Source organism: Chlorocebus sabaeus, chromosome 11 (genome assembly GCF_047675955.1).
Source record: "Chlorocebus sabaeus isolate Y175 chromosome 11, mChlSab1.0.hap1, whole genome shotgun sequence".
In the NCBI taxonomy this organism is placed as follows: Eukaryota; Metazoa; Chordata; class Mammalia; order Primates; family Cercopithecidae; genus Chlorocebus; species Chlorocebus sabaeus.
Window position 1 is genome coordinate 98,239,736 of NC_132914.1, and position 26,026 is coordinate 98,265,761.

Genomic DNA, 26,026 nt, shown 5'->3' on the forward strand with positions numbered 1-26,026 from the left:
GGGGCAATAATCTACTCTGCCACTGTGGTTTCCTGAAATGAAGTCCTAATAGAATTCAGTTGCCGGGGGAATAAAAGGGAGACTCTCACTCAGCCTCAGCAACAAGAAAGAAAAAGTTACAAAAAGTCTGTAAAGAATCTAGAGGAGGATTTGAAGGAGAGAAAGCACCAATAATCTAACTGCAGCACTTTATTTGAATTTAAGTAATGCTGGTCAAACATTCTTACAGGCTCTTACCCTTTCTGATCTATAAATTCTTCGTGTAGATATTGAGCCAAAGGTTAGATCTAGAAAATATTATATCTAGTCCTTAGCATTTTGGTTTCTTTTCAATGCGCTTAAATGCTCAGTTAATGTGGCTTTAGACATAACTGTAACAGAGTTACAAATGAAAGCATCTTGGCAGAAAGTTTTTCCTGGCTTTGATGTGTTGGTACTGCCAGATTTTTGTGACATGCTGATGCTAATCTGTCAAATAGCCTGACACAAAGTGAGAAGAGAAATAAAAGGAGGCATGACAGGGCCAAGGACGTCGTGTGGTGGAGGATGGTTGGGCAGTAGCAAATTCTGTCATCAGCCATGCTGAGACTAAGCAACACCCTATCTTCAGGTCTCCGGGTCGGGCAGGGGGATCCTACATGGGTTAGAGCTCATACCACTCTCAGAAATGCACCTACTTTCAGTTACCCACCAATTCTGATGCTCAGTGCTCCTCCGAACCCGTTTTCTATGGGTCCACTGGAGCTCACTTAACTAAGATAGCACAATTTCTGCCCCCCTCATGGGAACATACCTAAGCTAATGACACATGAGGTGCTTCCTCTTCTGCATGTATTCCTATGTGTTTGAGCTTTTTCCTCCCTCGGATGCAGGAGGGTATCAGTCTGTTTTACAAACATTTTGTCAAGTGTCCTTTGAGCCACATAAGAGAGGATATTAGAAAAGCTCCAGAAAGTTTGGGAAAGTAAATTCAGACCTGAGAGTAACCAAGAGAGTTCCTACCTTCCTTCTGGTCAGTGTTCCAGGAAGTTGAAGCACTGGATTTACCCTCCACTTTGTAGTTAAAGAGGAAACTAGAAGTAAATATTCCCTTCTACAAGGTTTTCTTTTTCTTTTTTTTTAAAAATGAAGAATAGATGAGTCTCATGTTTTGTGTGTGGTGGTGACATTCAAACCATAGTTTTTCAGTGTTTTGAAAAGTAATTTACCTAAGAAATGACAGGAAGAGTAATGCAACACATAGACAGCACCGCTGCGAGTTGTAAAACACTGACAGAACGACACGTTCCTGTGGCATAGAGTCCCTCTGAATCACAGAAATGACATTTGGATGAAAGCAAATCATTTTGACACAGGCACACTGCTAACTGTGCAGTAAAGCCAGAAATAGTGTACCTTGGAAGTGGGCCAGAGAGAAAGAACACCTAAGAATTTTATGTTTTTCAGAAAAATTTTCACTTTTTAGGTAGGATTTTTGAGAAGTAAAGAAAATATTTGAGAGCCTTAAAGAAAATATGAGCTTTGATTTTTTTTTCTTTTTCTTTTCTTTTCTTTTTGAGATGGAGTTTTGCTCTTTGCTGCCCAGGCTGGAGTGCAGTGGTGAGATCTCAGCTCACTGAAACCTCCGCCTCCTAGGTTCAAGCGATTCTCCTGTCTTAGCCTCCCGAGTAGCTGAGATTACAAGCACCTGCCACCATGCCCAGCTAATTTTTGTATTTTTAATAGAGATGGGGTTTCACCCTGTTGGCCAGGCTGGTCTCGAACTCCTGACCTTAGGTAATCCGCCCGCCTTGGCCTCCCAAAGTGCTGGGATTACAGGCATGAACCACTATGCCCGGCCTTTGATTTTTATTTATTAAAATACTAGTCATTTATTGTGTTCCCATGTACTCATCAAATGTCTGGAGAGAAAACAGACCAAGCAGGAAATGTAGGCTTGATGTTTAGGAGACAGAGTAAAGTGGGAGGCGTGACTTGGGGAGCTGATCACACAGAGATTACAGATGGAGATATGGAGTGCGTAAGATCCCCAAGGATGGACAGGATGGAGAGAAAAAAAGGCCAAAATCAAAACTTTGGAAAATGCCCACTGCGGTGGGCTGATAATGGCTCTCAAATATCTGTCCACATTCTAATTCCCAGAACCTGCAAGTGTTACCTTATTTGAAAAGAGTCTTTGCATATGTGATTTAGTTAGGGATCTTGAGATAGGGAGATAATCCTCAGTTATCCAGGTGGTCCCTAAATGTCACAACCAGCATCCTTATAAGAGAGAGGCAGAGGGAGATTAGACACAAACACTGAGAAGGTGATATAATCACAGAGGTAGAGATTGGAGTGATGTTGTCACAAGGCGAGGAACACCAAGGAATGCTGGCACCCATGAGAAGCTGAAGGAGGTAAGGAATGGATTCTCCCCAGAGCTTGTGTCTGCCTTTCTGGAGTCTTGATGGGCCTACAGATGTTCAGCTTGCACTTCTGTGGAAATAGGGAACATACAGCAGTGGCACAGAGCTCTGCTGACACCATGGTGTGAGACACCTGGCCTCCAGAACTGTGAGATAATAAAATCCTGTTTGAACCCATCCTGGTTGTGGTAAGTTGTTAAATCGGGCTTTGGGAACTAATCCCACCTTTGGGAACAGGAACAGAAAGAGTTTAAAAAGGTAAGGGGAGGTAGCAAGAAGCTTAAGTGTCATGAAAACGAAAGCCAAAGCAAGAGTTTAAAAACAGATGAGCAGAGGCAGTGGTGTAAACGCTAGAGCCTAATGGATAAAAACAAAGATTGAGGAGAATCATTGATATGACAGAAGCTAATGATGGCAGCTAACTTATACTGAGAACTCATTATGCTGGACATTGCCATAAGCACTCTGCAGATATAAACTCAATTCTCACAAAACCTTATGAGGTATGAATTATTGTTACCCCCATTTTACAGGTGAAAAAAACTGAGGCAAAAGTTTAAATAAATGCATTAAGTAACATAGGTAGTAAATGATGTGGCCAAGATTTGAGCCGAGAATTCTGGCTACAGCATCCACATTTTAGCCACTACTTTGTACTAACCTCACCTTATCCCCCAGGGTGTGTGTTTCCCAAGTTCTGACTTTGGGTCTTTTATCAAGTAAGGTAGATGATGTGTCTTAACAGGAAAAGGTATTTTTGTAATGATTATTTGAGGTGGAAAGGAGGAAGATGAGAAACTTTACATCACCTGGGCCCCATCTGCTCAGCTGAGTTGGAGAGGAAGCTATCTGATGAGGCTGAGGGAGGCAGCTAAGTTTCTGGCTTCAGGGAGCCTAGGAAAGACGGTGAGGATACAATAAAACAGGAAGCACTAAATGAAAAATTTGCTGCACAGGTAAGCGTGCTCAGTGTTATTTCCTTGACTGGGTTTTGCCACTGTGCCCTGTCTATGTCCAAGGTGTCTGCACCATGTAGCGTGCAAAGTGCAGAGGGAAAAGGGACTGAAGGAGGATCATCGCCCCACACCTGCCCGATGGAAGGTACTTTGTTCAGAGATGATGAAGGAATCAGAAAACTGCACAATGTGACCTTTGTCATTAGAAACTCTTGAACGTTTGAGAAATGGACCATCCATGTACTGGCAGATGAATGAGAGTTCAAGGGCATTACATGATAAGAGCTAATTGCAAGATTAGAGACTGTAGTGGGTCAGAGGAACTGAAGTGTGTCAAGGGGAAGGTATAGCTCTAGATAGTTCTTACTAAAGTCTTTGACAGCTGATCAAGAATCAGGAGGACATTTCAGCCTGGATGATGCCATGGGTCAAGCATGGGAGAGGGGAGAAACAGACAGTTCTTCAAGAGCTTAGGCCAAAGGACTCTCAACATTCTGTGCTTCCAATCTGTCCCCCACCCAGGATAGATTTCTGTTAAGTTACTATTCAGAACCAATGCAGGCTTAAAACAATGAGTATTTATATTGGTATTGAATCCATTAGACTGCATGGTATAGTGGAAAAAGGCAAGGTTAAAATATCAGTTACTCACTTTGTTGTGTGACCTTGGTCAAGTAACTTCTCGAGCCTCAGATTTCCCATTTGTAAAACGTAGATACCAATTCTCAGGCTCTTATGGTTGTGATGATACATTAATGGGATAATGATCAATATCTAGTGTAGTGCCTGACATTTAATAGATAGTGTCAACAATTTTTTTAGACTAAGAACAAATTGGGGGATGTAATTTATTGACTGACAATTCATTTCTAAAGATGTGACTTCAGAATGTTCTATAAATATTAACATTTTCAAATGCCTGGAGTATATTTTTCTATCTTGCATACTAGCTATTTATTTATAAATCTCTCTTTCTCCCATTGACTTAGCCTTTGTGTGAGGAGAACTCTTTTAGGCTAGGCCCTTTATCTCTACTTTGAGGACCCTTAATTCCTAGAGGAAGAACATGGATTTTTCTCAGGCATTAAAGATTCCTTCAAAATTTCCATGTAACATACCCATTTTCATCATATCTATCTTCTCCTGGTAATACTCTTGAATTATTTTTTATTTTTAACATTTTTTTGCTGTGATCTACAGTCTTATATTTTAAAAACACAATTTCAAGTACCTACGCCATTTATTTCCATGATATAATTTCTATTCTCATTTACGTCATTTTGTGCTTCCTTCAGAAAAGTTATATAAAAGCTAAAAGTGCTGTGCTGAGTCAGAATCCTGTTCTCCTCAGCCCAATAAGCCTCTGCAAAAAGGAAAAGAAGAAATGTTTTCAGGAGAGCAGTCTATTTCATATTTGCAGACTGAGAGTGCTTGTGTCATCTGATGTTGACTTAAAATGTCTCTCCCCTTCCTTTCATCTGTCCCCCACAAATCTGTTTGCATTCTTCTGGAGTCTTGATGGGTCTACAGATGGTTCAGTTTGTACCTCCATGGAAATGGGGAACATGCACCAGTGGCACAGAAGATGGTGGAGTGGAAGAAAACCACTCCACCATGATGTGGATGATGCATGTGGTTGATGCTGTGGTGTCTGTCTTACTTATGGAGAGAGACCTCTGGGAGTAGAAGGCTCACACTTGCCTAGGCACTAGAGCATCAGAGTAGGGCATGCATTACCCGGGGGCAGCTTGCCAGCCTATCTCCCAAGGGGCCACCCAGCATGATAGTCCTAACCTAGGTGAATCTCCTGAGACCAAGGCTTAGGCTCACAGCATTGTGGGCTTAGAAACAACATCTTGGGGACAGACTCATACCAAGAAATTCATGTGGAGGTAGAAGTGTGAAAGCCCAGGATGTCCATCTGTTAGCTCACACTGAGACTCCTGGCTGCCAGGTAGACAGGAACATTAGTGTGAAAACTCTCTTCCTGCACTGGAAGCCAAATCCTAATCTGTAGGTTATCTGGTGAGCACTGTTAGAATGAGGACAGTTAAATGGATAAAGGAAAGTAAAATCATGTATGTCAGGACTGTCTGGTGGTGCAACTGGAATTCTTGAGCTTAGCATATTTCTTAGATGAGCGCTGCCTATGTTTATTACACTGTTTGTTTTAATGATTTCCTGGCTGATCAAGCCCTAATCTGATTTGAGTCATCCTTCCTTAAGATTTGCTAGAGTTTGCAAATTGGCCCAGGTCATATCTTCTTTTTCCCCTGGGAAAATTTAAGGTGACCCTTCTTACCTTTGACGTGACCTATGACTGTCGATTTTGCAGTTTACCTCTTAGCAGAGTTGTTATTTTCCTTGTTACTGGGTTTTTAGTAGACTTCTTATTGTAGCTCTAAAATAATTTTTAATTCGCTTTTTTATTGGTATTTCTTAGCAAGAATTCTTCTGTAGTGAAGAACTTTCCCTCATCAACTAATAAAAAATGATTAGTAAAGGAAAGGCAGGATAAATGCTTGCTTTATTCCCTTTATTAATTTTCTGAGTAATGAGTTGGTGTCTTAGGAACCTCCAATGGTGATCAATGAGTGTTTTAAAAAAAATACACATTGAACTCAGTATTTCTTTATACAGTTGATATGCATCAGTAGATGGAGTCCATATTAATGATGTAATCTATATAAGCTGATGTAATCAATACTTTTGAGGAGATTGACATGATATCTGGAATTTGCTTTAAATACTCCAGTATCTAAAAAGCAAACCAACAACAAAGGGAGTGGGGTCAATGAAAAAAAGATTAGAAAAGTTTTGATATTTGTTGACACTGGTTGATGAGGACACGGAGTTCATTATACTATTCATTTTGCTTTTGGTATGTTTGAAATATTTCTGAATAAAATAGTTCTCAAGATGCATATAATTCTAAGGTTATCAAGAGTGTAAATGTGAGTTCAGCCAACGACTTTGGCCTATCTGTGAATCTTGTGGAGAAAGTTCTTGATTTTTATTGAAATTCCAGATACCCCAACAGTAGTTCTTAAGCCCTATTGCTTTGGCAACAGCATGCCAAATATGTGCGCATATTCCCAGCATTTTGGAAAGAATTTTTATAAGAATCTTCAGATTCGACTGATTGGATCCTGATTCATAACAGTCTTGTCTTGGTAACTAAGGATGTCTACTTTTGAGTGATGCATACCTTAAGAATTTAAAACATGGTTGCTTCTGTTCTCTGGACTTCATATAAGAACGTAACAGCCTTTTAGCCATTCTGAAGTCTAATGGTGCCATTTCTCATTCCAGGTTTAAGTTTATCTATTCATGGGGCTGAAAAGCGTTTGCAAATCCATCAACGGCGAAGTGTGGCAAGCCACCCAGCGTCACGTCGTCGCCTGCCTGTGGTCAGGCATTCCTCACTCCCACCAGGCAGAAGGTCAATAAAAATGGAGGCGAGCTCATCTGGAATCACTAATGGAAAAACCAAAGTCTTCCACCCAGGTGATGCATGGGGAAGTTCAACGGGGACCCATTTCAGCAGCAACCTGACCACAGCCTGCCTTATATTTTTATTATGTAATTATGCCATACTTTCAGCTAAGCTTGCTTTTATTAGGAGTCTTGTTTTATTTCCCCTTCTCTTCGCCTCAGTCAGTGGTAAATATCACCAAGACAAAGAAGAGGGGAGAGAGCTTGATGGATCAGAGAAGGTTGAGGCTATGTGCACAGTGGTAGAATCTAAATGAAACTCGGAGTGCATAAACTCTTTCTTAGTTCAGGAAAGCTCATTATATAATAAAACAAAATAGAGATTTGGCCATTTTCCTGATAATTTGTTCTAAGATTGCTCAGGAAAAAAATCAAGCCAAAAAACACCCACACTTTGAAACCTAGGTTATCTGTGTTGGCTTGTCCACATCCTCCTGAGATCACGAGAGAAGACTGGAGTCATTATGTTGTTTTAAGTCTTCTGGGAAGCATCTGTGATCTCTTTAAAATATTAAAGTGATTCTACATTAAAGGAAGTAAAAACATTTTATGTGCTCATTTGGGGGAAAAGCTCATTTACGTATTCATTCATTGATTGAACAAATATTTATTGAGTGCCAGCTACGTGCTAGGCATTGTTTTGGGTTCAAGGAAATATCAGTGACCAAGGCAGTGTTCCTGCAAAGTGACTTTATAGAAACATCAATTACGAGAGAATTCATAAGTCATTTAGAACAACTCTCACCCAATCCTGATTCCTCTCTGTAATGTCCTAGTAGATGGCCACACAGCTGCTACTGAAGCCAAGCCTCCATCTCTACTCATGTCACCCCATCTTCTTTCTCTTAGCATGTAACCTTGTTTCCTAACCCACCAAGAAACACCAGGGCCGTCGGTCATGAATTACTGGAAGTCCCTTTTCCTCTCTCTTCAAATGTATTGCTCTTTACACATCCTTCCCCACTTTCCTCCAGTTTTCAGAAGATGAGGGGCCTCCTACTGTCTTTGACCAAGCCTTCACCCATGACCTTTAGCCAGGAGAATGTGTCCTCTTGTTTTTGTCTCTTTCACCCCTCCACGCTGCTAGCTGTTTACCCTCAGTCTATGAAAAGGCTCAAGCTTCTACCATTCTGATTATTTGACACTGTATCCTTTTCCCTCTTCTGCCACTTTGCCCTCCTGCCTTCCAAGCCAAACTTCTGAAATTATAATTTACTTTTGATTGCTCTGTTGTATCGAGAGCAACCAACACAATCTGGTTTCTAGCTTCTCCATTCCATCCTGGCTGCTTTTGAGGCCCTCAGTGACCTCCTTTTATCACAATGTAGTGTGTTTAGCAGACTTTCCTGAGGCACCAGACCAAGGTGGACAACCCACTTGTTCCCCAAACACTGTTCCCTTGGCTTCCATGACAATCTTAGGGTTCTCCTCTTATTTCTCTCACATGTAACTTTCCTGGTTTCTCCCACTCTAGCATCTCTCTCCTCCTCTTGCCTCCTTTCCCAGGACATACCAAATCCAGAATGATTCATCTCTACCCCTGATCAGTTACTGTGCTTGTTCTACTGATTACAGGGTCCAGTTCAAACCTCTTAGCATGTTAAAAAACAAATGCCTTTTGTGATCTGGCCCCTACTGCTTTTCACCCTTCATTTTTTGCCCTCATCTTCCTTAAGCTTTATTACTATATTACATCAATCAGGGTTCAATCAGAAAAGCAAAACCAGTGCATAGTATGTACTAGAGATTAATTACAAAGAATCGGCTTTCATTGTGGGAGATGGCTAGGCAAGTCTGAATTCATGGGTCAGGCTATCTGCAAGGGCAGGCTGGAACTCTTGGGCACAGCTCTTAAAAGCTTCAGCTCTGCTTTTAAGGCTTTTCAACTGACCTAGATTATCAAGGAGAATCTCCTTTACATAAAGTCAACTGACTATGAACTTTAATTGCATCTACAAAACACTTTCACAGCAACACTAGATTAGTGTTCATTGAATAACTGGAGACTGTAACCTGGCCAAGTTGGCTCATCAAATAGACCATCACATCTGATTATATCAATGTGCTTTCACTTCTCTAAATACGTGATGCTGTTTCATGCCTCCCAACCTTTGCTCCTGCTGTTCTTTCTTCCCAGGACGCCCTGGTTTTGCCCCATTATCTTTGAACATGTCGAAATTACTTGTCTGTCTGTCCACTGAAAGATCTTTAAGGGCAGGGATTCTGGATTATTTATCTCTGTACTCCCAAGAAATATTTATAGGGTAGGGCTGAACAAAACCTTCATTAGCTGTGTTTTAGACTACTACACTAGCTTCTGAATTTTTCTGCCTGCCTTTCTTTCAACAAGTACCTGATTTACATCAGTAAACAAAGCAGACAAAAGTCCCTGCCCTTGGGGAGTTCACATAGCAGCTGCAAGAGATAATAAATAAATATATTAAACCGACCAACTGTGTAATCTATATTATAGTTATATATAAGCCATACGTAATATATAGTGTTTAGGGAAAGGATAAGTATTATGGATAAAAGAAAAAGTAGGGGAAGATGGTAGCATGTTGCAATATTAAACATGGTGATCAGGGTAGGCTGAGTCATGAAGATGTGTAATCACTGACTAGAAGTTTCTGAGACAGCCATGTGAATGTCTAAGCAACTTCATTCCAGCAGAGGGACAGTTAGTGGACAGCTTGTAGGGTAAGGGTGAGTCTGGTGGTTTGAAGAACAGTATGGAGGCTCCTGAACTTGAAGTGGAGTGAGTGATGTGGGGAATCATCTCAGTGAGGTCATAGGGACTAGATCGGCCAGGACCTTATAGGCCATTGTAAGGACTTTGAGCCCTATGTGAAAGGAAGCTCTTATAGGGTTTTGAGCAGAAGAATTCCATAATTTGATTTATATTTTAACAGGATGTAATATAGACTATGGGGAGAGTAGATTATAGGAGGAGAGGATAAAAGGAGAAAGGTCAGATAGGAGGCCTCCAGAATGATCCAGTGGAGAAATGATGGTAGCTCTGACTAGGAAAGGCAGAAGTGATGGTGAGAATTTAGAATCTGGATATATTTTAAAGCTGGACCAACAAAATATCCTAATGGATTGGATGTAGGGTAAGAGAGAAAGAAGAGCAAAGGATGACTGAAAAGTTTTTTGGCCTGAGTAAAATCAGCTGAGATGGAGAAGGCTGCAAGAGAAGCAAATTTGGTGGGTTTGAGGGCAAAGGTGGGGCTGAGCTCAGAAGTTTGATATTGAGAGCTGGCAAGATATTGTGGGTGGTAGTTTGACCTCCCTGTCTGGAGTTTGGAAGATGATTGGTCTGTGAAAGAGATATAAAACTAATAGTTGTTGACATATAAGTGCTATTTAAAGACATGAGATTGAAAGAGATGACCAAGGGAAGAAGTATAAATGTAGAAGGGAGAGAGAGCATCAAGGGCTGAGATCTGGGACACTCCAATAATAAAGGGTCAAAGAGGACATGAACCACCAGTAAAGAAGGCCAAGAAAGAACCACCAGCAAAGATGGAGAAAACCCAGAAGTGCCACATCTCAGAAATTACAAAAGTTTATCAAGAAGAGAATAATAGTTTTCTAGGTTAAATGTTGTTGAAAGTCAAATAAGATGAGGACTGAGAATTAGTCATTGATTTTAGTAAAGTGGAGGTCAATGGTAATTTTGTTAAGAGCTGTTTTAGTGGAGTGGTGGGGATGAAACCTTGATTGAAGTGGATTTAAGGGAGATGAGAGGGTATAAATTAGATGCTCTGAATATAGGCAACTTTTTTGAGCAGTTTTGCTATGAAGTGTAGTGAAGAAATAGGGCAGCAGCTGGAGGAGAAGTAAGGTCAAGAGTTTCTTTTAAAAATAGCAGCTCTCCAGCAGATAATTTATGGTGTTTGAGAGAGGGGAAAATTTGTGATGTGGGCATCAGTGAGAGGTTGAGAGCTATGCACAACAGGACCATGGATAGTTTATCTGTGATAACTGGTGGGAAGGAGGAGTATGTAGATATTGGCAGGTATGCTGAGGGTCTAATAAGTTCTTTTCCTATGTTGTCAGCTTTATCTTTAATGTGAGAAGCAAGGTCATCTCTAAGAATGAGAATGGAGCCACAGGGAGAAAGAGAGAGAGAGAGAAAGACATGGAGAAGGAAAATATGTTTGCCAACTTACATTAAAGAGGATGTGAGATTCATAGTCATGAAACTAAAATAGGACTAGTTATCATCATTGTGTAGCTTTTAATTTTGTATAGCTGCATGAGTAAAGACATAGAGTTGATGGTGAGTTGGATTTGAACAGGAGTGTGGAAAGGAAGTAGGAAAGAGAGAAAGGGAATCGAAGGTGCATGGAAGGGAGTGATGACAGTGATTCATTTTGTGATTTGGTAAAGAGAGTACAAGATATCAAGGGAATGAAGTACAATGAAAAGTTGGTAGGATCAATTGGTTGAAGTTTCCAGAGGGTTCAAAAAAGTGTGGGGGTTAGGGTAATAGAAGGAGGATCTGGAAGGATAAGAGAGGTGATGAGAGAGTGGAATATGGTGGCACATATCTTAATAACATTTATTTAATTTTATTATAGTAATATGAACACAAGATGCTGTTACTGGTAATGACAAGGCTTAGGCCAAGGCACAAAATAAGGAACTATAAAGGGTAGAGGGCAAGATCACTGAATGAAAAAATTCCTAGGGACTGAGAGACCAGGATGTGAAAAGGATTGAGTCAAGAATTGAGTAGTTTTGGGAAGAATGATAGGCCAGTTGTTAACTTTGCTGAGAAGTAAGGGAACATAATCTGGCAGGTAGCAGGAGAGTACAAAGATAAAGGTAGAAGATGATGTAATATAACAACCTGAGATTCAAGGCTGAAGGTATTTAGGCAAGAGGGAAGAAGAATGTCTGAAGGTGGATTTGAGACTCAAGAAATCCTCCTTCAGATGCGTTGGTGCCAGGGCTATTGGAGAAAAATAGTTCTAAGTGAAAGAGCCACAGGGAAGCGTGACCTCTGGGAAGATCCAGGTTTTCCTTAGAGCAAGAAGGTGAATGGGGCAATCTGAGAAGAGATTGGTGATGGTCAGAGAAGTCTGGAGAGTCCAGTGGAAGGTTTTAGATGTTGGACGATTGTCTTCAGTGGTTCTCTCTTATTTAATTTTCCAGATGACACCAAGGTTCTCCTCCAGAGAAGATGATTAGTATCAGCCCTCCTATTCTTAAAATTATTGTGGGCTATCCAGAAGAAAGTGCAGCCTTGTGAGCCCAGCTTTTCAAGCCCTCTCCAAGTTACCCTTTCCCTACTTTTCCAGGCTTATCTCATTTTACACTGTCATTATCCGTATTATTCAGCTTCAGCCATCCACAGCCTTTTTACTATTTCTCAAGTAGGCGTTTACTCTTCCATTTCTTTGCCATTGCTCAAGCTCCTCTCTCATCTTGGAATATCCCTTCCCCTAATAAATGTCTGCTAACCCCTCTCATTCCTCAAAATGTAACTTAAATTCCGCTTCCTCCAAGAAGATTTCTAGATCTTATAGTAAAAATTTTCCCCCTACTTCCCCACGCTTCCACAGAACTTAGAAGCCTTATCAAAGTCCATCTGTTTCTATGGTCTTATAGTTCTCCCAGAAGGCTGGAACTCTCCTCAATTCATCTTTGCATCTTCTGTCACTCCTAACATCATGCATTATCCCTAGTAGGTTCTTAATAAATGATTATATGTTGTTTGTCAAAATCTGTTCTACTCACCAGATACAGGTTAGCACTTTGAAGTTATATGGCATAAATCTTACTCTTCTTTCATATGACAATCCTTCAGTTGTTTAAAAAACTCATCCCTAGCTATTTTCCAGGTGAAACATTTCCTAGTGTGTTCAGTGCCTCTTTGAATGACATGACATTCAACTTCTTTACCATTGCACCTTCTCTGCTCTTAGAAATATTCTTGTTTCATTGCTATCTCTTTGAAAATGCAGTGCCCAGAATTGAGTATTCGGTTAAAGTCAAATGCAGGAAGTGTAGATTCAGTCTTTCCTCTCCTTTAATTGATATCCTGTGTTGATATTACTATAATACAATTAAATAAATGTTATTAAGATATGTCCTAATGGTGTTTTATCAACGTGGGCTAATTCAGCCCACATTGTGACTTAATATCTCAAGTATCTTCCCTCACCTTAAAAATACATCACTTGGACAGGTATGGTGGCTCACACCTGTAATCCCAGCACTTTGGGAGGCCAAGGCAGGTGGCTCACCTGAGGTCAGGAGTTCGAGACCAGCCTGACCAACATGGGGAAACCCTGTCTTTAATAAGAATACAAAATTAGCTGGGCATGGTGGTGCATGCCTGTAATCCCAGCTACTCGGGAGGCTGAGGCAGGAGAATTGCTTGAACTCAGGAGGCGGAGGTTGCGGTGTGCCAAGATTGCACCACTGCACTCCAGCCTGGGCAACAAGAGTGAAACTCCATCTCAAAGAAACAGAAAAAAAAAAAACCCAAAAAAATTGCTTTACTTATCTACCAATCATTTTATCATAGATCCTTAAATCCTGCATATCTCGAGTATTGGTTGAAAATATAAATAAAGCCAATCCTCTAGCCTAGAATTATAATTAAGAAAAAATATATTAAGTTACAATTAGAAACTTGTTATTTAAAAAAGTATTTTTAAAACATATTATTCTGATAAGGTAGCATATGATTTCAGTTCCATTCTGTTTATTTTTAGTGTACTTGCACAAATGCATCATAGTTCTCTGTTGGGAGATTATGGAAGAGCTCTCAAACTGAGTTTCTTATTTGCAGTGAGTCATAGATCTTAGAAGCAGCTTGGGCAATTTAGTCATATTGAGGCCTATTAAGTCATCCATCTATTTTTTACAAAGTTAATAATCTCTGTTCCCAAAGTGCTCTCTAAGGCCCACTCAGACTGGTTACTAAGTACAAAAAGAGAGAATTTGGGAGTCTTGTAGATTTTCTGTTCCATCTGCCTGAACAATTTCAGTTTGTTTATCCCCCTTTGAGTTTATAAACATTTCTGAGTGCCTACTGTTTACTAACAAGCATTTATTGGGAAGATGCCCTCCTTGGAGCATTTTGAAATGGTGCAGAACTCTATTAAACATGGGTCTTACGGCTCTCAGTCATGTCCAAGAGACAATCAATCAGGGTTGTTTGTAACCAACAAGAGAAACTAATCATTTAATCCAAAGAAGGAATTTAAATTTGAAGAATATGGATGGAAAACCTAAAGAGCCAGCCTTGGAAAAGGAATAGAGAAATCAAGAATAGCTATTTGATTAGAATAGAATATCTTTCATTTGACGATCTGGAATGATTGAATTCTTACCAGTTTTTCTAGTTTTGCATCATTTGGCTCATGTTTTGAAGATTTAGGAGGACAGTTCTATTGGCTATGCACCTTTCCCTTGGTTGGATAGACAGTGATGAGACAAATGATAGGACAGAAGACCTCTCCCTTCAGCCTTCATCGTGGGAGGGTAGGACCCCTTGATTTCTTTTGCCACCTTGACTACACACAGTGAGGGAGAGGGACTTCTCCAAAAGGAAGTAGAGGTGATGTTAGGAAACAACTCTGTGTGGAAGAATACCCGCTACAGGGACATGTGCTTAAGCTGCTATGATAGAAGTCAAACTGTATTAAGGGCTGGAACAGAGAAATAAATAAAGCTATGGGAGCATAAGCTTATTATGCTGAGGAGAATTTAGAAAGACCCATAAGACACATGGTGTACCAATTTGACTTTGAAGGCCAACTAGGATTTCAACAGGAGGAAGAGGCATGACCTTTTAGATGCAGGAAAGAGCACAATGATAGGAACAGTGCATTATACTGGTTCTGAAAGCAAGCTTTATTGTTAAGTGTTTAAAAGCTAGATATGTCACCTGATGGCTATTATAGCCTTGGACAAATTACTTAATTTCTCTGAATCTTAGTTTCTACATCAGTAAAATGAGGAAATTAATACCTACCTTATAGTATTAGGGCTGCCAAATTAAATACAGTGTTCCTAATTAAATTTAAATTTCAGATAAACAAGTATTTTTGAAAGTATGTCCCAAATATTACATATGACACACATAATAAAAAATCATATTGTTTGTTTGAAATTCAGATTTAGCAGGACATCGTGTGTTTTAATGTATTTTATCTGGCAAACCTACATAGCCTCATTATGGCAATTAAATAATTCGTGTAGAATGTCCAGTTTGATTTTTGGCACATACTTGATGTTCAGTAATAAATGGTTGATAAATAAAGAAATCATTTTTCTTGTCACTATCATGATAAGCAAAATTCATAACCCTGAAAGTACCTATGCCCCTAGAATCCTTGTTATCTCAGTCACCACTTCATTTAGCAGTTTCCCAGTTAATTTGTGCTAGAATACCAAAAAGATGGTCTCCCATTATGCTGTAAAATTACAGAAGCCATTCATCTTCATCTCGTATTTGTATGGTTTCTCTTTCCTACTGATTGTTTCAATTCTTTCTCCTGTTTATCAATTTCATTTTGACCTTACCCTTTAGACACTCATAATTAATGAATATTATTTTCTGCTTCCTTTATGGACCAATAATGTAAGTGGTAAATGGTACTAGGTTTGGGACTATAAGAGTCAAGAGCAGAGTAAACGGAGGCACTGATTTTGGGTTTTTTTAGTTTGAAACTATAAAGCTTAGTGGATGTAGATCAAATTATTCCAGCTAATGACTATGCAATATAAAATAGAATTGGAAGCTTTCTGAAATCTAAAATACTACTTCTATTGCTTTTTCCTTATCTGTTAGGCCCATCATACAATCCTAGAGAAGTGTCATTAATCACAGAATATGTCCTTTAGTCTCATTTAGAATTTGTAAAATAATGTTTTGCTGATATGTGTCATTCCCAAGTAATTTCTAATACAGTTTCTTTTATCTCACTTTTTAAAACCTATGGCCCTTTCCGCATTTATGCATGATTATTGTTGCCTATGAATCTATCTAGTATTTAAATGTTAGGATACATTGATTTTTCTGGGAGAGAAACATTAGGATTTTGTTGTTTCCAGAAGGCTAGAATGATTAGTACTGTCTGTATACTTAGGCATTAAATGCATAGTTTGATAATAATAAAATTATAGCTACAATATATTAAGCTCACTACCATATTCCCAACCTCAAAAACTGTTAAACTATTTTTATTCATTATCTCATTTAATTCTTATAATATTCTCATGTTATTTTCCTTATTTTATGGGTGGGGAAACTAAGGCATGAAGAAGGGTAAGTACCTTGCCTAAGGTTATACAGCCAGTAAATGGTGAAGGCAAGATTCTAGCTCAGGTGTTCTTATTCTCTCATTTAATGTGCTATTACTTTCTTCTTCAGACAACTTGGCAGAAACATTTCTAGCAAATTAGCATAAAAAAGCCTTAAAAATTTTAAATTAAAAACCCTGCAGTAGCTCAAACCTTAGCATAAGAAAACCAAACTGAAGAAGGAACCAGTTAAGTTCTGTTGAATGCATGCGTAATCACCTTCACAGTTTATTATTTCTTTCAATGTAAGTGATGTTCTACTTTGTAGCTTCTCTTTTTGGTCTACTATGCTCTGGACTTTTGTTTTTTCATCCTCCCTTTTTTGTGATTCTGTTATAATAAAATTCATTCCTATTTCCCTGAGTTTCAAAGATTACTTTCTGGAACCAATGTCAAGGCCTGGTCTCAAGTTAGGGAACAGGCCATCTCCTGTTTCTCCCTTTAGAGAGTAGTACTAGAGGCTGTGGGAAGAGGGAGAGGAGAGGACCGTTAAGGAGAGACTTTTAAAAGAAGAAGGACAGCCAAGAGAGACTTGTCCCTAGTTCTGCCAAGAGTCAAGATAAACTCATGCTTTAGGGAAACAAAAATAAGGAAAAAATAAATATATGGCCAATCTTTAGAATGATAACAATCATGATACTACAACCCTACATGTACTTGATAATTCTGTTGTTTCCAAAGGGCTTTCACAAATTTTTCTCCTGCACTTCATTTAATCCTCATAGCAGCCTGTGAGGTAGAATTACACCTATTTTACTATGGCACAGGAAGTGAAGTTACTAACTCAAAAGTACAAAATTAGCAATTGACAGACCCCGACTAAAACCCACGTATTTAATTTCTGATGGGGCTGGATGCAGTGGCTCATGCCTGTAATCCCAGCAGTTTGGGAGGCTGAGGTGGACAGATCACCTGAGGTCAGGAGTTTGAGACCAGCCTGGCCAACATGGTGAAACCCCGTGTTTACTAAAAATACATAAATTAACCAGACATTGTAGTGCAGGCTTGTATTCCCAGCTACTAGGGAGGCTGAGGCAGGAGAATCGCTTGAACCTGGGAGGCAGAGGTTGCAGTGAGCCGAGATTGCACCACTGCACTCCAGCCTGGGTAACAGAGCAAGACTATCAAAAAGAAAAAAGAAAAAAAAAAAATGCTGAGACAGGAGAATCGCTTGAATCTGGGAGACAAAAGGGGCAGTAAGCCGAGATTGTGCCACTGCACTCCAGCCTGGGTGACAGAGCGAGACTCCATCTCAAAAAAAAAAAAAAAAAAAAAAAGTTATTATGGGTGTTTTTTCCATGGTGTCAACTTTTTTTTGAAGATGAGCGTTAGTTGAGAGTGAAATTTTGGGGGTTTTCTATCCCCTTTTCTGAAAATAGACACTTTATTGAGAAGTGTGGCTGAGGTTTGCTTATAGGATCTAAGGAACCTGGCTGCTCTCTTGAGCAGAACTGAAGCTTGGATGAGATAATCAGTCTTCCTATTTGTGAATGGATTTTAGGGGTGGCTGGAAGATAAAATTGTATGGAAAAAGTGGCAAGGGCTACTTTGGACTTCTGTTTTATTTCTCATTGCATTGAAGGTGAATGTGGTGGCTTTCAGAACAGTTAGTGCTGTGGTTTAGAAATAACACTCTAATTATCCTTCATTTGAATCTCTTCCTCTTTAAGTGGGTTTTTTTAGATGTGTGATGTGAGTTTAGTCAATAGGTGGGGGTGCTTAGGAAAACAAGCTATTTTGGTCCTTGGCAAATGTGGGCATTGGTATCTGTGTTCCTTGCTATCATTTGCTGAGTAACAAAATTATTTTTTTTCTAAAAATACATACCACATTCTTCTCTTATTTGCATTTGCTTTTCATTTTACTGAGGGACATATACATACACATTTTGATCTATAGGATGCATTTAGAGGGAATTTTCTGAAAAATCATTTTACAACCTTTTGAGCACAGAAAGTGAATGAAGAAGAGCCATAAAAAGGCAGCCACAAAGAAAAGCAAATGATTAATTTCTGGGAAAGAGCATTGTGTTTTGTGGAATTTAAAACTGCTTCTTCTGCCTGAGGATATTTCAAATAATTTTATATTTTAGAAACTTGCAGAGATTTAAGTACAGCAATGAGCCCCTTATCTATAACTTTGTTTTTCATCATTTCAGTTACAATAAGAATTCTGAGAGAAAGACAGAGAGAAATTGTTCTATTTTACCATTATTGTTATAATTGTTCTATTTTGTTATTATTGTTGTCAATCTCTTATTGTTCCTAATTTAAAGATTAAATTTTATTGTAGGTATGTATGTATAAGAAAAAAAGCATATATACACACACACACACATCTATATATCTATATATCTATATATATATAGGGTTCAGTACTGTCTACAGTTTCAGATATCCACTGGGGGTCTTGGAATGTATCCACTGAAGATAGGATGGGATGCTTTAACCATTTAGCTCAGGATCATACAACTATAACTAGTGGAGTTGAGATTTAAAACCTAAGCCCTTCCATGGTGGATAGTCAATAGTGGGCTTTTACTGGGCTTGATTGAGTTTGAGCTGACAGGCCGATGCACAAGAGGGGTGGAGTCCTAGCTTTTTTGAAGATTGTCGTTTTGCAAGGGCAATATTCCTTCTCACATTCGTCTCAAGCCCTTCATATATGAAGACTTATCATTCAAGACAAAAGAGTTAACAACCTTTAGTGAGGCTGAAAATTGCACCGTTTCTGTTCTATCACGCTGAGTTTGTCTCTTCTCCTCATCTGCAAGAGTCCTTGTCATCACAACAGACCTCAGCATCTAGGAAATTAGGACATATCACAGAATTCTGCCTATGTGATTCACCAATCCTTCCTGCTGTTTGAAGCCTTGCAATTCTGACTTTCAGGCCGTCTTGAGAACTTTTAGTGAAGGGATGCATTATAACTCAGGAGATCATGATCCTACCAATCCCGGAAAACATGGAAGCAGTTCTGCTGAAGGAGAGCCATTACTGGCCAAAGCAGTAGAATTATCATTTCCATTTTAGACCTCAGAAATATCTGCCTACTGTTAGCCAAATGTGGTTCTCCCATCAGGACCCAGTAAAGAACTTGGCCATTAGGGCTACTTAGCATTAATCATTTGAGGGAATAGCTTTAGCCTTATAGTGACTAGTGTGAGTGAATCAATATGTTTAGTCCTGCTAATATGAGCCAAGCTTTCTTCTGTAAAAGAATGAACTTACAACATCATCAGATTTATAGTTTTACACAATACTAATAAAATGACATGTGTATTTGTTACACTTATGAAGCATCTTCTATTGTGAAGCTTTTTTAGTTTATGCCACACACAAAAAAAGGATTTTGGTAAGTAGTACAAATAATGTTAAAAAAAAAAAAAAGATGGAACTTTTTTTTCAGAACCAATAGCATTTCCTACATGTAAATCTGTGGTTTCCAATTTCAGATTCTCCAGAAGAGCTGAACTCATTTCCTTACTCTCTTCCTAAAAGACTTATCTTGAACACTGGCTGATGCCAGCAAAGTCTGTAAGGACAGAATGGACCTCCCTCCCTTCTTTTTTATTTTTATTTTTTTAAGAGACAAGGACTCTGTTACCCAGGCTGGAGTGTGGTGGCATGATCATAGCTCACTTCAGCCTCAAACTCCTGGGCTCAAGTGATCCTCCCACTTCAGTCTCCCAAGTAGACAGGATTACAGGTACTAACCAATATGCCCAGCTAATTTTATTTTATTTTTTTAGAGATGGAGGTCTTGCTATATTGCTCAGGTAGGTCTTGAACTTCTGGTCTCATGCAGTCCTCCTGGCTCAGCGTCCTGCAGCTCTGGGGTTACAGGTGTGAGCCACCACACCCAGCCCTTCCTCCTTACTTAACACCATTCTCCATCTTAACACTGTCATAGGAATACAGAATTCACCTATGGGGAGTTCAATACAAAACTCCCAGTTTAGAAAATGGGGTCTTTGCAGCCTCTTAAGTCCAAAAATATTACATGTGAGGATTTATTTTAGATATGTAGCTCCAGTTTTGAAATATCACTGCTACCTATTCTATAAAAAAATGCTGTGTTTGAGGATTTGTATTAAATACACCTCTCAGGACAGGAACTACCAATTTTTATTTGTAGAATATAAATAGAATGTAGACAGAAGCTCAGCTGTAGCAACAGTTATTATGAAGTTATTATAGAAAATATCATTTATCCTCTTAAGTCTACTTTACACACTCCCCATCTTTTCTGTGACATGGGGAGCGTAAGAACTGATTTGTCAGACTTTCCTTTATTTTGGTTTCAATATGAAGTAACTATTCGCAGTCCCAAATTACAAGATTTTTAAAGTGGGATTGTTTTTATTTAGCCTAGTCCCCAAACCTGGAATAGGCCCTCATTTTGCAGAGAATGAATATCATATAAAATTTGTAGTGAAGCACCTTGATCTAACATGATGGGCCAAATTATTTGTGTATGATGTCTATAATTTATACTAAAGCCTCCAAAAAATTTTAGTTTCCTATATTTTCAATGAGAAAGATAAGGCTTGTTGAGTTTATTATTTAATGAGTCAAGGTCACATAAAAGTACCATTCAAATCCAGGTTAGTTTAGTGCCAGTATCTCCTTTTTTGATCACTTGTGTTAATTTACACATATGAGATATATCTATAATTGATTGAACAAGGAAAGGAATTTTAAGTGATTTATTTAAAGTAACTAATCTAAGGCAATCTAATGAAATTACTAAGAACAGTGATTTGGTGAGTGAGTGGAGGGCAAGTGGAGAGTGGCAGTAATGTAAGTTATATTGTGTGTCACAGCAGAAAAACCATATATAGTATATAAAATTGGAAAATCATGCAACAATGGGACACACACATAGAAGGATCCAACAGAGACTCTTAAAAGTCCTGTTTCCACTGAGGAAAAGAATAGGGATTGCAAAAAGGGTAGCTATTGATTTTTATTATAAGCCCTTTGGTACTTTGAGATTTTGTTTATTATTTGATAAAATTTAACAAGATTTTACTGTAAAGGCAAAAAGTTATGATCTATAATATGTCTTCCATATTATCATATTATCTACTGATAACCTATCGAGAGTCTTCAAATTGTAGACTAAAAAAATTGGATCATCTTTTTAGTTTGTATTCATTATTGTTATTCATAATGTGAAATTGCAGTGAAAGAGCATTAACTGAACAACTAATATGTTCAAGGCCTTGTTCTAGGTTTTATAGGAGATAAAACGGGGATGCAGTTTGATCCCAGGCTTCAATGTGTTACTGTGTAGTTGAGGGTGCTAGCAATGAGGAAGAAATCTAGATATGGAAAAACTAGGAACTTACATTTTCTTTGTCTGCTTCATACTATGCTAGGTACTTTACCTCATTTTTCATAGAAAACATATACTATAGAAAAGACAAAATATAAAGAGCTATGTGAGTTCAAAATATAAAGAGCTATGTGACATATTTGCTAATCAAGAAACTTATGTTTGGAACTCATTTTTGTTGTTGTTGTTTCTCTTGTATAAAAGTGCTTTGGTGCCCTGGAGGTTGAGGGTGCAGTGAACTGCGATTGAATCATTGAACTCCAGTCTGGGTGACAGAGTGTGACTGTCTAAAAATAAATAAATAAATAAAAAATAATGCCTAGCTGTAAGCTAGGTACAGAATGAATTTTTAAAATATTGCTTGTCCAGCTAAAGACTTTTTATTAAATGTAAGTGCTGTTACCAAGGTTACAGAATCACAATTAAGTATTGCGTATAATCACTTCTATCCGTAACATGTGGGGAAACTTAAAGACAAAATGGAGATAACATGGATTTTGTAGCTATTCTTGATTTTTTTTTTTAATTGTTCAATGTGTTTCCACATCTTTAGGGATCTTCTTAACTTCCCTCTTTAATTTATTTGTTTAGCTTCCTTAGGATTGTACTTAATTGCATGTTAATTCCTGATGCCCAGTGGGGCTGTATTTTAAAGTCTTCAGTTTGAATCTATAGTATCTTTACCATCTTGCCTAGTTTTTCAAACTTTGTGTTCTGACCCGAAGTCCAGGATATCTGTGGCTATGGCAAAGAACTCAGATTCTTAGGTTTTTAGAAATCATAACAAAAAGCTATATGGGTAACAATAAATAAATAAAATCAGAAGTATGAAGTAGACATAGTACATTTTTCTACACTGAAGTCATTTAGTCTCTTTTCATTTGGGCATTGTAAGTTAAAGGTGGAGATTGTCATCTTTGAAGATGCATTGGTACACTGATCACTCTCCATTTAGGAAAGCTTACAAAAGTCCTTGTTTTACAGCTCCCTCTCCTTTGTGGTGTTAGACTTAATGAATGACTTAGTGTCAGAAGTTCCAGACCATTACATTATACTCTATGCAAGAATATTCTGTATTTCTTCTAGAGCAGAGACAGAAAAATACCTTATATTTGGGGGATTCTATGTGTGATCATAATATTTAGCATGAAGAGAATGTTGCATTTTGAAGCTATTTGGTTTACACATTTTAAAAAATTACATGGCCAGGCGCGGTGGCTCACGCCTGTAATCTCAGCACTTTGGGAGGCCGAGGCGGGCAGATCATGAGGTCAGGAGATCGAGACCATCCTGGCTAACACGGTGAAACCCTGTCTCTACTAAAAATACAAAAAATTAGCCGGGCGCGGTGGCGGGTGCCTGTAGTCCCAGCTACTCAGGAGGCTGAGGCAGGAGAATGGCATGAACCCGGGAGGCAGAGCTTGCAGTGAGCCGAGATCGCGCCACTGTACTCCAGCCTGGGTGACAGAGCAAGACTCCATCTCCAAAAAAAAATAATAATTAAATAATTTAAAAAATAAAAAATTACATGAATTTAGAAAATCTGTTATATTAAATTGGATATTTACCATTTATGTTTTAATATCTGCAATCTTTGTTTTCAGTCTTAAATCCTGAACTCTAAATAATTATTAAACTCCACTATCCCACTCTTGAAGTTTTACATGTCTTTAAAGTTATAAAATGTTTTATACTAAGGGCAGGTGCAATGGTTCACGCCTGTAATCCCAGCACTTCAGAAGGCTGAGGCAGGCGGATCACTTGTGGTCAAGAGTTTAAAATCAGCCTGGGAAACATGGAAAAACCCTGTCTCTATACAAAATACAAAAATTAGCCAGGCATGGTGGTACGCACCTGTAGCCCTTGGCTGCTTGGGGCTGAGGTGGGAGAATTGCTCGAGCCTAGAAGGCTGAGGTTGCAGTAAGCTGTGTTCACAACACTGCACTCCAGCCTAGGTGACAAAGTGAGACTTTGTCTCAAAAAAAAATTTGTATTCTCATTGTGAAAAACGTAAAAAAGCTAAAGTATAAAACAAAATCTACCCATAATTTCACAGCTGAGAGATAACTTCTGTACCTATTTTGAGTATTTTCTTCCTGTTATGTTTTTCTAGTCATATAAATGGGTATGTTTTTTAGTATGCAGTCATGCACTGCACGATGACTTTTTCATCAGTAATGGACCACATCAACCATGGTGGTCCCATTAACATTATACTGGAGCTGAAAAATTCCTATCGCCTAGTGATGGTGCAGCTGTGCAATACATTACTCGCGTGTTTGTGGTGATTCTGGTGTAAACAAACCTACTGTGCTGCCAGTTGTATAAAAATATAGCACATACAATTTACAGTATATAATACTTGACAGTGATAATAAACTACTATGTTACTCTACTTTTTATTGTTATTTTAAAGTATACTCCTTTTACTGATTAAAAAAAAAAAGTTAACTGTAAGATAGCCTCAGGCAGGTCCTTTAGGAGGTATTCCAGAAGAGAGCATTTATATCACGGGAGGTGAGAGCTCCATTCATGTTATTGCCCCTAAGACCTTCCAGTGGAACAAGTGATATTGATAATCCTGACCTTGTGTAGGCCTAGGCTAATGTGTGTCTCTGTGTCTTCATTTCTCACAAAAAGAGTTTTTAAAAAGTTTTTAAATTTAAAACGTAGAGAAACACTTACAGAATAAGGATATAAAGAAAAAAATATTTTTTTTGAGCTATAAAATGGGTTTGTGTTTTAGGCTTAGTGTTATCACAAAAGAGTCAAAAGTTAAAAAAAATCTAAAAGGTTACAAAGTAAAAACTTACCATAAGATTAATTTATTATTGAAGAAAGAAACATTTTAAAATAAATTTAATGTAGCCTAAGTGTACAGTGTTTATTATAAAGTCTAGTAATGTGCAATAGTATTTTAGGCCTTCACATTCACTCACCACTCAGTGACTCATTCAGAGCAACTTCCATTCCTGCAAGCTCCATTCATGGTAAGTGCCCTATACAGAGAGACCATTTTTTATCTTTCATACTCTATTTTTACTGTACCCTTTCTATGTTTAGATATTCAAATACCATTGTATTACAGTTACAGTAGGTAAGTGTATTAGGTAACTGTATTCAGTACAGTAACATGCTGTACAGGTTTGTAGCTTAGGAGCAATAGGCTACACCATGTAATCTAGGTATGTGGTAAGCTATACCTACTAGGTTTGTGTAAGTACACTCTACAATGTTTGCACAATGATGAAATCTCCTACCGATCCATTTCTCAGAAAGTATCCTGTCGTTAAGTGAGACATGACTGTACTTGGGACGTGTCTCTGTCTATGTATGTATGTATGTATGTATCTATCTATCTATCTATCTATCTACCTATCTACCTATGTATCTATCTAATCTATCTATATTTTTGTATTGGTTTTCCTCACTTTTTCATTATAAATAAGCGTTTTCCCACATCATTAAATATTCTTTGAAGACAGAATTTAATGACCTATATGCCTCCTTTATGGTGCTTCTTTTGTGTCTTATACTTCTATACTGTCCTCTCACGTTTAAAAAAATTATCAAAGGTTTTTGGAATCTTTGTTATTAAAGATTCTAGTTATCTAGTAGTCATAGCTACTTCTACCCGAGTTTATGAGCCCCTGTCTATGACAAATAACAAATAAATAAATTGGGTTTCTATTTAGGAAGTCACTTTTTTTTTTTAGCTTATGTAATGGGTTTTGTCTTGATCTGAAGTATTAGAACACAGGATCATTTTATTGGATTATGTTGGATTTATTTGGCAAATCCAGTTCTCACTCTCCAACAGCCTGTGTTTGTGACTGCTTAGATATGGGTGATTTTAAAGAGTAGTGAAGAGCATGGATTGTGATTACATCTTTACACTTTAGTAACTGTGTGACTTTGGGCAAATTACTCCATTGCATCACACCTTCTTTTCAAGATTAAAGACTAAATGATACCATGAAGTACATAGCCCAGAGCCAGGGTGATATTGAATATTCTTGTTATTTTTCTTGTCATTGTTGTGATTATGAGGTCTTTGGCCATCAAATAGAATAAAGCTGACTAGCCTTAGTCGAGACTGAAAAGCATCAGAACTTTTCTTTACCCACTTGAAGTAACTGGCCATGGAAGAAAAAGGCAAATAACCCATTTTAATTCTGGACCAGCAGGAAGGCATGTTTGTCTGTCCTAAGAAGCTCTCTCATAGGCAGCTTCAGACTTTGCAATGAGGCAGCTGCATTAGTGCATCTGAAAAGTTCACTGCTGTGACTGGAATGTTAAACAGCAATTCCTGACAGTCACCGAAATGCATACTGGGGTCTCAAGGAACGGACTTATGACTTCATTTTCATTATTCATATTGTTCAATACGTAGTCTGTCTCTATATAAATGCAGTGTTGCTTATTATTATGGGTGACAATGTTAATACCTGTGGCTGCTATTTATTGAGTGCTGACTACGTGACAACTAAGGTTTTTATG

General features: G+C 38.3%; 1 protein-coding gene across 7 annotated transcripts in view; it reads left to right on the forward strand.

Annotated features, from left to right (window-relative positions):
* ANO4 (anoctamin 4) overlaps positions 1–26,026 on the forward strand; it is a 417,600-nt gene that overhangs the window by 185,332 nt on the left and 206,242 nt on the right. For all 7 annotated transcript variants that reach the window (XM_008004386.3, XM_008004385.3, XM_037996641.2 and 4 more), the window contains one exon: positions 6,677–6,871. In XM_008004386.3, coding sequence (XP_008002577.3) covers positions 6,677–6,871 — 195 coding nt within the window. The remainder of the gene's footprint in view (positions 1–6,676; positions 6,872–26,026) is intronic.